Raw genomic sequence first — 13,508 nt, forward strand, 5'->3', positions numbered from 1 at the left:
GAAGGCTGAGTGCCCAAGAATTGATGCTTTCCAACAGTGGTGCTGGAGAAGACTCTTAAGAGTCCTGTGAACAGCAAGGAGATCAGACTAGTGGATCCTAAACGAAATCAATCCTTAATATTAATTGGAAGGACTGATCTTGAAGCTGGAGCGTCAATCCTTTGGCCACCTGACGGGAAGAGCTGACTCATTGAAAAAGACCCTGATGCTGAGAAAGGTTAAAGGCAAAAGGAGAAGGGGACAACAGAAGATGTTTAGATAGCATCACTGACTCAATGGACATGAATCTGAACAACTCTGGGAGAGAGTGAAGGACAGGGGAGCCTGGCATGCTGCAGTCCATGGGGTTGCAGAGTTGGTCATGACTTAAAGACTGAACAACAAAAAGCATCTATCTTCATAAATTAAGAATTAATCAAAAAGCACACCCATACATATGGAGAAAGAAACTAATAAAAACATAAAAATGGAATAAAAAGTCAGTTAGAAGTGATTTAAAAAGCCAAAAATTTGCACTTTACTTCCAGATTAAGTAGTCCTTGTAGAGAAAAAATAGAAAGGATAAGGAGAGAAAAAATAGTATCAATACTAGTAAAGGAAATAGTGTTACAGATACCATAGGTATTAAAATCATCGTAATACAGTATAGTGAGCAACATTTGCAGATAAATATGAAAATATATGACCATCTGCTATGATATGTAAAGTAGAAAAATTCTTATGAAAAAGCAAAAACATTTTCTGACAAACGAAAAGGGAAAATTTGAAAAGTTTTATAATTATTGACGAAACAGACACTGCAATTTAAAGCCTTCCAACTAAATACTCAGGCAAATTTTTGTTCTCTACTAAACAATTAAGTGATAAATAAGACCACTTTTACACACACTTTCAGTTAATAAAAAGTAAATAGGAAATGGTTTGTAAGCGTTTGAGAAGGCCATCACAAACTTAATGTCAAAAGAAAGACATTGCAGAAAAGATAGTTTGCTGGACATCTGTTAAAAACAAAGATGCAAAAATTCTGTATCAAGTATCACACTAGTAAACCAGCAACATATAAAGTTGGTATTGAATCACATCCAATTTGGATTTATTATTAACAAGCAAATTTAGTTTACCATTCAAAAATCAACTTCTTAATTCATCTCATCAAAACAACGAGAGAAAATTCATTTAGTGATCTCATGTAAATGCAGAAAAAGCTCTAGTGGGGATTTATGTATGGCAAAAACTGGGAAATTGGAAACAAAAGTAAAAGTCCATAATCTGGTAAAAACATATGTATCCAAAAATCAATAGAAAATGTCACATTGCCAATGGAATATGGAAGACTTTTTTTTTGAGACTGGGAACTGGACAAGTATACCTATCATTGTCATTCTGCAGCAATATTTAACTGTATGTCTTCAGTGCAGTAAGGGGAGAAATGTATTAAAAAATATGAGTATAAAATCATTTTCAGATGATATGCTTGCATAAATAGATAACCCCAAAGAATCTCCAGATAATTAATTAGAATTCACAGGAAAAATTAGCAAGGTTGTTGAATATAAGTTATATATACAAAATTCAATTCTTTCTAGAAACCAGCAATAGGACTTAGCAAATAAAATTCTAGAATTATGCCATTGTAATAAGATACAGCATACCTGGTAATAACTCAATAAAATTGCACAAGCACATTATGCAGAAAACCACTAAACATTGCAGACCAAAGTACTGATCAGAAGAAAGCAAACCACATATTCAAATGTGAATTATTATTATATACATGTCAAATTTTTGCAAGCTAACTTGCAGCCCTAGTGCAATCTTTATTAAAGCCCAATCATTAAAAAAAATAACCTCACAAGCTAATTATAGGATTAATGTGAAATGCAAAGGGTCAAATACCGTTGAAGTATTCTTGCAGAAGTAAAAAGCACAAAGACATGTTCTTCCAGTTATCAAATCTTACGGTAGTAATGAAGACAGTGTCATATTAGTGTAAGGGTAGACAAAAAAGTCAGTGAAACAAAATACAGAGTTATGGAAGTTATTAGATTTATTATGATTTTGATACTGCTGGACAGTGTGAAAATGATTCTCATTTTTTCTGGGTTTCATTTTTTAAATTGAAGAAGAGTTGATTTACAATATTGTGTAAATTTCAGATACACATCATAGTGTCTGTTTATTTGTTTTACAGATTATATTCCACTATAGGCTATTACAAGATATTGGGTGTCATTCCCCATACTATGCAGCAAAGCCTTGTTGCTTATCTGTTTAATGTATTAATCCCATGCTCCTAGTTTGTCCCTCCCCCTATTTTCTCCCCTTTGGTAGCCCCTTTGGTAGCCCCTTTGGTAGTTCTGTTTTCTGTGTTTGTGACTCTGCTTCTGTTTTTTTTTATATACATTTATTTGTATTATATTTTAGATTGCACATGTAAGTGATATCATATAGTATTTGTTTTTGTTTTACTTATTTCACTCTGCATATTCTCTAGGTCTATCCACGTTGCTGCAAATGGCAGTGTTTCACCTTAAGGCTGTATAACATTCCATTCACTTCTTAACCCGGCAGTCTGTTGTGGGCACTTGGGTTGCTTCCTGTCATGGCTCTTGTACATATTACTGCTGTGAACACTGGGGAGCACGTTATCTTTTTAAATTAGCGTTTTCATTTACTCCAGATATATACTCAGGAGTGGAACTGCTGGATCAATGGTAGTAGTTCTGTTTTTAGTTTTTTAAAGGACTTCCATACTGTTTTCCATAGTGGCTGCACAATTTACATTCCCATCAATAGTGTATGAGGGTTCCCTTTTCTTAACAATATCTCCAACATTTGTTATTTATAGACTTTTTGGTAAGTGGTTCTGTGTCAATCAATTGAAAACTCAAAATGAAATAAAACGTCTCTAATGCCCGTAAAACACAAAATAGGGAAATATAGGAAATATATAGGAAAATTCTTTTCCTATGGTGAAAGGAAAAGCAATAAACATATTATGAGCTATTATTTTAAAAATATTCATAATATAACATTTTTCTAAAGTGTGCATGAAAATCCGTAACCCAAATTGAAACATTAAGATGTTTGATTGTATTAAAATTAAGAACTCATTAAAGAACCCTTCATGAAAGCTAACAGCAAGCCAAAACAGGAAAACATATAAGTAAGCCCTATACATCAGTAATAAAGAAAAATGCAACTTAATTAAATCAAGACTTGATTAGACATTTTACAAAAAGGAAATTCCAACTAGGCAATGGAAAGTTCTTAAAATCTTCAGTAAGCAGAAACATGTAAATTAAAACCTCATGTAATACCACATGCCTACCAGAATGACTAAAATTAAAAAGCCTGACAAGACCATCTATTGGAGGGTATGTAAAACAGCAGAGATACTTTTATGTTGTTGGTAGTGGTATAAATTGGTACAACCTCTTTGGCAATTTATTTAGGATCATTTATTAAAATTGAATATACTTATATTTTATAACACAGCAGTTCTATTCCTAGGTATGTGACTAACACATATACTTTCAAATATGCATTAATGTGTGTGTTCAAGGATGCTCATAGTATTAACACATATGAGTTACTACGTTTATACCTGACAATGTGGTCTAATATCACAAATATACTGATAACTGAAAGAAGCCAGACACAAAAAGATGCTGGAAATATGAGTCAATTTATATATATTTCCAGACTGACCTAATATAAAATATATTGTTTTGGAAGCATCCTTATGAGGTAAAGAATAGAAATAAGAAAAAGTGTGAAAAGAAAACATGATTTTTATTTTTATAGAAAAGTAAGGTGCTGGTTATTGGGTTATTTCCTGACATTGGTTTGGTAGCTAAGTGGCTGTTTGCTTTGTATTCATTAATTAATCTTTAGTTTTATGTTCTTTTCTGCATGTATGTGTTATATTTTACAATAAAAAGAAAATTAAAAAACCATACCTGCTCTCCCCACCCTTCTTGAAACCAAGAGAATGAATGAGCCAAGCAGACTCAACTGCCCTGCCCCTTCCGTCTGATAAAAGGGAAATGACATGCCTGAATCAAGGGCTACTTGTAAGTTAATAATAAATATTTTTTGCTTCTTCCTGATTCCTGAGCAGTCTTCTTAGTTTTGACTCTACTTCAGATGCAGATTGGAGAAAATGATGGCTCTAAACCTGAAAACCCCCTCGTTTTAGAACTCTTACGATGAGTTCAAATATGAGGAGTTTTTAAAGATCTCTAAAATTGTTGGACTTCATGGGGGTTATATTTCAAAGACTGTTCTTCCTTACTAAAATTCCACAAGCTAAGTGGGTGACGGAATGGGAGGAGGAGTTGGTTAGTTTATCCTCACCACTGTCACAATCAAATCCTACATGCGCTTCCCTGGATTCCAGGGGATTCTGAGGAAGTCACCTGAGTTGCCTTTTGTCTCTCCTTATACCCTGTATCCCCTTCCCTATAATGCTCCTGCCCAGTGTCCCCAGGCCCTGGTAATGCCTCTCCTGCGGTTATCTTGTTCTGATACAAACTAGAACTAAATCAAGTAGCTGCATCTTGATCCTTACTGTCAGACCCAAGTATTTATCTTTGCTGTGCTCAATCTATTTGCTGATCTCACTCAAGAATTCATTATGTTGTAGGAAATTTCTTGAAACCCAAGCCAAAGCATTGTTATCTTACTTGGTAGAGAGATCACAGTCCCAAATATTCTGAGCTTGCTACTTTTTTTTTTTAATTCCTATGGCTCCCCTAGGTTACAGACCCCATATTGGTTAATGTACCTAGAAATTGCACCTCCTCTAATGTCCCAAGGCTGTACAGATACAGTTGGCTGTCCATATCCATGAATGTGGAACTTGTGGGCAAGGGGAGATGACTGTGCTGTACCATTTTATGTAACGGACTTGAGCATCCTCAAATTTTCGTGTCTCTGTGGGAGAGTGGGAGATGGAGGGGCATTCCTGGAACCAATACCCCATGGATGCCAATGGATGAGTGTATACAGAAGTTCTTAAATCATAGCTACATGTTTCATGTCACTCTGGCCCAACTTGTTCCAGTTGAAGTAGCATCTTTTGATTTTTCCAGTTAGTGTGTCTAGCATCAAATGCTATGCATTATTATTCAGAATGAGAGTGAATGATCACACCTAAAAAGTCCTAAATGACTTAGCTTCATTTCCTCCAGTGCGCTTTCTCACATGTTATACCTGCTAAACTGGATTCTTTAATAGCCCATATGCACACAGATACCTGCTTGATTCCGCCTCACTCACATCCTTCACACTTCACATCTTTGTTCACTTCTCACCTCTTCAGTAAGAAATTTCCCAAACTATTTAAAAGTCCAACCTACCACATTCACTGTCCCTTATTCTGCTTAATTTTTCTCTGCAGCACTTATTATTATCTGACATACTGCATTTTTACTTGTTTATGATGTCTGTCTTCCGCTAGGATGTAATTTCCACTACAGTGAGAATTTTTTGCTCTATTTTCCTTTTTCAATTGTACTGATATATTCATAGCATAAACAACTGTTATGGGCCCATAATACACTGATCACATGTAAATGCATTAAATTAATGAAACACAATTTGCATGAGAAGTTAAATTGAAGAAATAATACTAAAAAAAGTCATCTTTTGAAAAAGAATTTTATTTTCAATTCACATTTTGAGTTACTGTCAATGAATTTTATAGGAAACTTTGTTTTATGTGTGTTGCTGAACTGGTTATATATACTTTGTGATTCTTGGGTCTTTTCTTCTCAGGTTTAGGCATTAAACAACCCTTGGGACATATAGATTTTTATCCAAATGGAGGGAAAAAGCAACCTGGCTGTCCTAAATCAATCTTTTCAGGTACACAAGAAATATTTTAGAATAAATTGTGCATGCTTCAAAAGAATGAAAGAAAAACGGTTTTTTTCCTTCTTAATCTGTGGGCAACAGTTTTTTCACCACTGCTTATCATTCAGGAGTTATTGGTGGCAATGGTGTAATTTGATCCTTCTGAGTTCATAAATGTTACCAGTAGACATCTGATTTGATTATGGATGAAACCTATTATCTTATAGTCTCAACATTTTTAGTTTATCAGTTTAAACTAAGTTAATCAGTTTAAACTAACTGATTAACTTTTATTAGAAGTTATGTCAGTGAAGAAGCATATGTAGCCAAAGTATTATATAACACAATCGTTTCAGGATTTAATTTTTACCATTGTTGTTGTTCAGTTGCTAAGTTGTGACTGTTTTGTGACCCCATAGACTATAGCCCACCAGGCTCCTCTGTCCATGGCGTTTCCCAGGCAAGAATACTGGAGTGGGTTGCCATTTTCTTCTCCAACCATTACCATAGTATTATTGTGTGTTACTCACAGATTATCAACTCTTGCACTTCATCATTCTGTACATAAAGAGCTGAACAACTGCTCTCTGTGTGGAGTTTGGCTAACTTTAGAGCCACGGTGAGAAATGTCCTGAGATCTACAGTGGGAACTGTCAAGAACCACATCTTTAAAGGCCACAAAAACTAGAGTAGTTTAATCAAAGGGACAGGAATGTAAGAAGTTAGGAAAGGAAAGGGACATGATAAATCTTTAATGTCACCTGTTTTCACAGGTATCTTTGACATTGAGTAGGAATGTTAGGGATGAGAGTTTAGAAGGGAGTTGTATGTACACTAATCATTAAATATGGTAGCAGTGTGTGTGTAATTTGTTAACGTACTGAAATTAAACATTTTTGCTACTTTATTACTTTAGAAAAAACTCATATATCTCATGTAAAAGGCATACTATATCTAAGCTTTCAGTGGTACCGTTTATTAAGTTGCCTGAGATAAAACTGCATTGTAGTCAGCACTGTGATATTCATAAAGTACACAGCATTAGCTAGAATTTAATCTTTAAATTTTTTTTCTAATTTATTTGAACTTGGCTTAATACATCTAACTGCTTGATTTTTTAACATTTAAGGACTTGAATTTATTAAATGCGACCACCAGAGAGCAGTTTACTTATTCATGGCAGCTTTGGAAACGAGCTGCAATTTTATTTCATTTTCTTGTCGTTCATACAAAGATTATAAGACTGGTTTATGTGCAGATTGTGCTGACTTTAAGGAAAAATCATGTCCTAAACTAGGTAAGAGAGACTGTTATAATTACTCTAATTCTTTGTGGAAAGTGAGCAACATAATTGTGTTATTATTTTCTGCTGGCAGCTTTCATGTTTACTTGTTAGCATACTAACATTTTTTGGAAAATTCTTCTGTGGGACAGAGAAAATAATTCATTTCCTAATAAATGGTTTTAAGATTCTTAGTGAGAGGAAATTGGTCAACCTCTTTTCTGTGCTGCATGTAGTGTATGCATGTGGTGGCCTCTTGATGATCCTTGTTCTTAATACACAGAAGGATCTATCATCCATCTATATTTCCACTAAAGAGAGAAACTTATTCATTTTTAGTGATACTGAGGGTTTTGTTTGCTGTTAGTTTGTATTTTTAAGGGAAGTCTTAGGAAGTGAAGAGATATGAGCCATGGTTAGTTTTGCATTTGTTATTAGTAAGTTGACATGAATTACACATGGTTTATACTTTCTAAATCAATAAACTTGGTAAGAACAGTTAAGTATGGCAACTTTTGATTAACTGAAGTCTGACGGTGGGAAATTAAGAGAAAAAAGAATCCACATAAAACCAGAATTTTAAAGCTGGAAATGAATCTCAGAGGCTGTAAGTTCAGTGTTTGCCAAAGATAATAACAGACCCTAAGTAGGTCATGAGCATGTAGACATCTAATCGTATCACAACAGGTCTACTAGGAATGTTTCCAAAGCCAAGTAGCTTCAATTAAATGAGTAGCAGTGACAAAGTCTGAATTAAACAGCCTTCTGTGATCTTCTTTCATAGGAGGTTTATACTAATATACGTAGAGAATCACTAGAAGAGGCAAGCAATCTGAAGGCTTTGCTAGACTTATTTCCTCATAGACTCCTCTTTCTAGAATATATTTTAGTTTATATAATATATCTCAGTGGGATTGGTTTTCTTCAGGCCTCATGTTGGGGATTGCTTTTCTGGTTCTATTGCATTTCTAAAGTAAATTGTGACCCAATCTGAACATGTGGATTGCTTAAGGGCACAAGTGAAAACTAGAATTAAATCTCTGAATTTTCAATTCAATATTCGGTCTACTGCATTCAAATTTCAAAGTTGGAGGTAGCAATGTAGAAATAGACACATACATGAAGTAGGAAGCATCTTAGATATGTGTGTATATATTACATATTCTATATGTACAAATAAGGTTTATATCTGAAATATATATTATACATACAATAATAGTATTGTGTATATATATATATATATATAGCAGAGATGATATATATATTTCATATATAATAGAGGTGATATCTATACTATATACCTTGTATGTATAATATATACATATACATGCTGTATCAGCATGAATATGTATACAAGAGAATTGGAGGCTGTGCTCATGGAGTTAAATTTTATGTTCAAGTTTTATCTAATCAGTTTATTCTGCTGAGTTCACTAAAAGGAGTTTCAAGTAAAATTACCAATTTATAAACAAAAACTTTGACAAATGGACTTTAACCATATGGAGTATGCGAAGATCTGATATGATTTCCAGGGAGTAGATTTATTTGTGAATCTTCAATGTAAGAGTTGTTACAGTTGAAATAAATAGGATGTGAAATTATTTGAAAAGTGATTTTTAAGTTATAAAAATCCATAAATTATAATTATTATTATAATACATTGATCCTTTAGTTCTTTTCAGTAATTTGATATTTTTGTATGCTATTTGATGAAAGTTCAATGACTAATATTCTATTTCTCAAATCTCAGGTTATCAAACTGAGCTATGGAAAGATATTTTAAAAGAAAGGATAGAAAACACAACTCTCAGGACAACTGTATTTTTGGATACTGTTGGAACAAATCCATTCTGTAGTAAGTTAATATTTTTTAACAAATGAACTAATTATTAGTTTTATATACTAATTTCAATTTTTATCCAAAATTCAAATTTCATAATGTGCTTTCAAGGAACTTTAAAATTTGCTAGAGGGTCAGTTGTACAAATTCAAATAAAACTTAATTTTTAAATAAAATGAGCATATGCTTTGAGTAGTATTCTTCCAAAAAACAATTAATGTCTTTTGTTTTCCCCCCCAATTTCCATGATTATTCTCCCATGTTTAGTATTATGTCAGCATATAACAACTCACAGAGTTTAAGACATCTATCTACACTGTTAGTGCCACTTTGGAAACTGAAACTAAATTATATAAATACAAAATGTGCAAGTAAATAATAATCTTCCCAATTTATTTAGAGTTAAATAAGAAGAGAAAATTTGGAGAACAGGAGAAAATCTCAGAAACTTATTAACTAATTAGATTTATGAGGAGATATTAAAAAAGTAAAATTATTCTGTTTGGCGATCGGGAGCTTAAAGTGGTTTAAATAAAGCACATCCTATTATATGAAAATATTATGAAATATGTTTCCATAAGTATGCCATTGATTCTGGTTCCTGAGGAATGAATATTTGAAATAGACCCAATAAGATATTTTTGGTAAGTTATTGTAGATATTTTGCAGTCAAAGTTGTTATCAATTTTTAAGATATTCTTTAAACGTTTGTGATGTGTCCTGTCATTCAGAATTGTTCAGTTGCTAAGCCGTGTCCGACTCTGCAACCCCATGGGCTGCAGTATGCCAGGCTTCCCTGTCTTTCACTATATCCTGGAGTTTGCTCAAACTCATGGCCATTGAGTCAGTGATGCCTTCCAACCGTCTCAGCCTTTGTCGCACCCTTCTCCTCCTACCCTCGATCTTTCCCAGCATCAGGATCTTTTCCAATGAGTTGGCTCTTCCCAACAGGTGGCCAAAGTACTGAAGCTTCATCTTCATCATCAGTCCTTCTATGAATATTCAGGGTTGCTCTTTGTTAGGATTGACTGGTTTGATATCCTTAATGTCCAAGGGCCTCTCAAGAGTCTCCTCCAAAACTAGAGTTGAAAAGTATCAATTCTTCAGCGATCAGCCTTCTTTATGGTGCAGATCTCTCGTCCAGACATGACTACTGGAAAAACCATAGCTTTGACTCTGTGGCGCTTTGTCATCAAAGTGGTCTTTGCTTTTTGATAACATTGTCCAGGTTTGTCATAGCTTTTCTTTCAAAGAGCAAGTGTCCTTTAATTTTGTAGCTGCAGTCACTATCAACAGTGATTTTGGAGCCCAAGAATATAAAATCTGCCAGTATTTCCACCTTTCCCCCATTTATATGCCATAAAGTGATGGGACCAAATGCCATGATCTTAGTTTTTTTGAATGTTGAAATTTAAGCCAGCTTTTTCACTTTCCTTTTCTGCCCTCATTAAGAGGCTCTTTCAGAATTCAGAATTGGGCTCATCCATTTTTTTTCATTAAGATTTTTATTGAATTAAATTTAGATTCACATGCAGATGTAAGAACCAATGCAGAGGGATCCAGTGTGCACTTTACTCAGTGGTAAAATTTTGTAACACTATAGAATAAATATAATATCACTGTGACATGATATTGCTGCAATTCATCCATCTTATTTATATTTCCTCACCGGGGGTGTGTCTAGTTCTCTATAACTTAATCATCATATATAGAGCTCTGTGTCTATCACCCCAGTGAAGATATTTAGCTGTTCCATCACTATCAGACCTCTTGGGTGGCACTTTTATAGCCATATATATTAATACCACTTTCATATCCTGCTGTTTCTAATCCTTGACATCCATTAATATATTCCTAAAAATTTGTCACTTTGAAAAATATTTTATAAAGGGAATTATTCAGTATGTTACCTTTTAATTGGACTTTTTAAACTCAGCATCATTTCTGGAGGTTCATTTGTGTTGTGCTATGTATCAATAATTCATTCCTTTTTATTGCTGAATGGTATTCCATGGTATGTATGCACTAAAGTTTGTTTAATGGTTCATATGTTGTAGAACATTAGGGATGTGTTTAGACTGGGCTATTATGATTAAAGCTGCTTTGGATATTTGTATACAAGTTTTCATGTGAATTTATCATTTCTCTGGTATAAAGTCTCAGGAATAGAAATACAGCATCAGAAGTTAATTGCACATTTAGCCTTATAAGAAACTGAGAATTTTTTAGTGTGGCTGACCATCTTATATTTCCCGCAGCAAAGAATGAGTGATCCAATGAATGATTTCTTAGTAGCATTTAGTGTTTTCATTATTTTTTAAAAAAATTATCCTTCCTGATAGTATATAGTGATATCTTGTTAAGGTTTTAATTTTTGTCATCCTAATGGCTTATGAGTTTGCATATCTTCTCTGTATGGTGAAATGTGTGTTTGTGTCTTTTGCTCATTTTCCAATTGGGTTTTTTAAACTATTGGCTTTTGAGGGTTCTTCATATATTTTTCTTGGTAGTTCTTCTTTCCTTGTTGAGGATTTGGTCTGCAAATATTTTTTCCAAGTTGAAACTTGAGTGGCTTTTTTTCTTCCTTACAAGGGCTTTCACAAGGGCACAAGGGTTTACTTTTGATGAAGTCTAATTTATCACTTTTTCTTTTCAAGGAACATCCTTTTGATATTTAAGAACTCTTTGATGAGCCCTCCATCCTGAAGATTTTCACTCAAATTTTTTTCTAACAGTTTTATAATTATATATGTTCCTTTAAACATAGACAGTCTTGTTTTAAATTTATATTGAAAAGCACATATCTTAGAATATCTAGAATAATTATTACAAAGAAGAATAAAGAAGAAACAATCACTTTGACCTTCCTTCTGCATTGCAACTCTTTTTCTGATTCTCTTCTTTTGTCCTCCGCTTCCACCTTTAAAGGCTTTGTGATTACAATCTTTGGAACTGTATGGTGCCCACTTGGGTAATTCAAGATAACCTCTGTCTTCTAAGGGCAGCTTATTAGCAACCTTAATTCCATTTGAATTCTTAATTATTCTTGGCCATTTCAGGTAACATATTCACAGGTTCCAGAGATTAGGACATGGACATATTTGGGGAGGTCTACTGCAGTTAAATATTCATATGTGAGTTTTCACAGTTTACTGGTATCAATATTTACCGCTTCAAGTGAAATGTGAGAACTTCACTTCCATTTAGGTTATTTTACGTTCTCCACTTTTTAATATTATTGTCTTGAGTATCAGATCATGTGATAATTTTTATTTCAGGTATCAAATATGATTTATAAATTCACAAGGGTAAGGATAATTTATTGTGAAACTGTTAGTCACTCAGTCCTCTGTGATCCCATGGTCTATAGCCCGCCAGGCACCTCTGTCCATGGAATTCTCCAGGCAAGAATGGTGAAATGGGCTGCCATTCCCTTCTCCAGGGGATCTTCCCAATCCAGGGATTGAACCCAGGCCTCCCTCATTGCACGCATATTCTTTACTGTCTGAGCCACCAGAGAAGTCCACTTTATTGTGTGTACCCATATTTTTTCTTTTCTCATTTTCCCCTTTTTGTTTCTGATACTCCAGAATTATTTACTTCATCAATTCCTCTGTGTTCCTTCTTACAATATATAAGAATGGGTCTGCTAAAGAGAAATTGTTTGTTTTCTTTGAAAATGTCTCTATTCGTCCTTTATTCTCAAAGTATAGTTTCTCTGTGTGTAAGTATCAGAGTTGAGTCCCTTCTTTTAGCACTTGACAAGTGTTATCACTTCCTTTTGGCCTCTGTGGTTTCAGATTCATTGTAACTCAATTGGTTGTTCTCCTGTAGATAACACATCATTTCTCTTCGGCTGCTTTCAGGATATTTTTCTTTTTTCTTTTAGTGTTCTGAAGCTTGATAATAATTTTTTTTGCTATAGTCTGACAGGTCCCTGGGGCTCTGTCCTTTTTTTTCTCAGTCTGTTTTTTTCTCTGTTTTCAGATTGAATGGCAGATTGATCTGTCATCCAGTTCACTGATTTCTGTCCTCTATTATTTGCACTCTACTGTTGAGACTATCCCATAAGTTCTGTGTCCATTATGGTAGTTGTCATTTATGTAATGTCTACTTTATTTTCTTTTATAGTGTTTATTTCTTGGCTGAGATTTTTCTATTCCTTCATTTTTTTTTCAACAGCCTCTGACTCTGAAGCATTTATATGATGGTTCCTTTAAAATCCTTGTCAGATTTTCCCAGCATCTAATTCATCTCAATGCTGGCATTAATTGATTGTCTTTTCTTACCAGAGTTGTGATTTTCTTTGTTCTTGGTATAACAGATAATTTTCAGTCACATCTTAGACATTTTCTCTATGTGACAATTCAAATGCTGTTTAAATCTTTTATTTTAGCAGGAGTTACATTGTTTAGGTTTTAGCTTTATGTATTCTGAAGCTGTGAGTTTTAGCTGTATAGTTTCAGGATTTTCATATTTTCCCGCTGACTTGCTTTTTTTTGCTTCATAATTAGCAATGCATCATTT

At 33.8% G+C, this 13,508-nt stretch overlaps 1 protein-coding gene across 4 annotated transcripts in view; it reads left to right on the forward strand.

The window, feature by feature from the left end:
- The window catches only part of LIPI (lipase I), a 65,102-nt gene that overhangs the window by 24,966 nt on the left and 26,628 nt on the right, over positions 1 to 13,508 (forward strand). For 3 of the 4 annotated variants that reach the window (XM_043480507.1, XM_043480508.1, XM_043480506.1), the window contains exons 5-7: positions 5,782 to 5,871; positions 6,989 to 7,156; positions 8,892 to 8,996. In XM_043480507.1, the coding sequence (XP_043336442.1) occupies positions 5,782 to 5,871; positions 6,989 to 7,156; positions 8,892 to 8,996 (363 nt within the window). The remainder of the gene's footprint in view (positions 1 to 5,781; positions 5,872 to 6,988; positions 7,157 to 8,891; positions 8,997 to 13,508) is intronic. The other variant, XM_043480509.1, reaches the window with a different exon arrangement.

The sequence above is a fragment of the Cervus canadensis genome, chromosome 10 (genome assembly GCF_019320065.1).
Source record: "Cervus canadensis isolate Bull #8, Minnesota chromosome 10, ASM1932006v1, whole genome shotgun sequence".
NCBI lineage: Eukaryota > Metazoa > Chordata > Mammalia > Artiodactyla > Cervidae > Cervus > Cervus canadensis.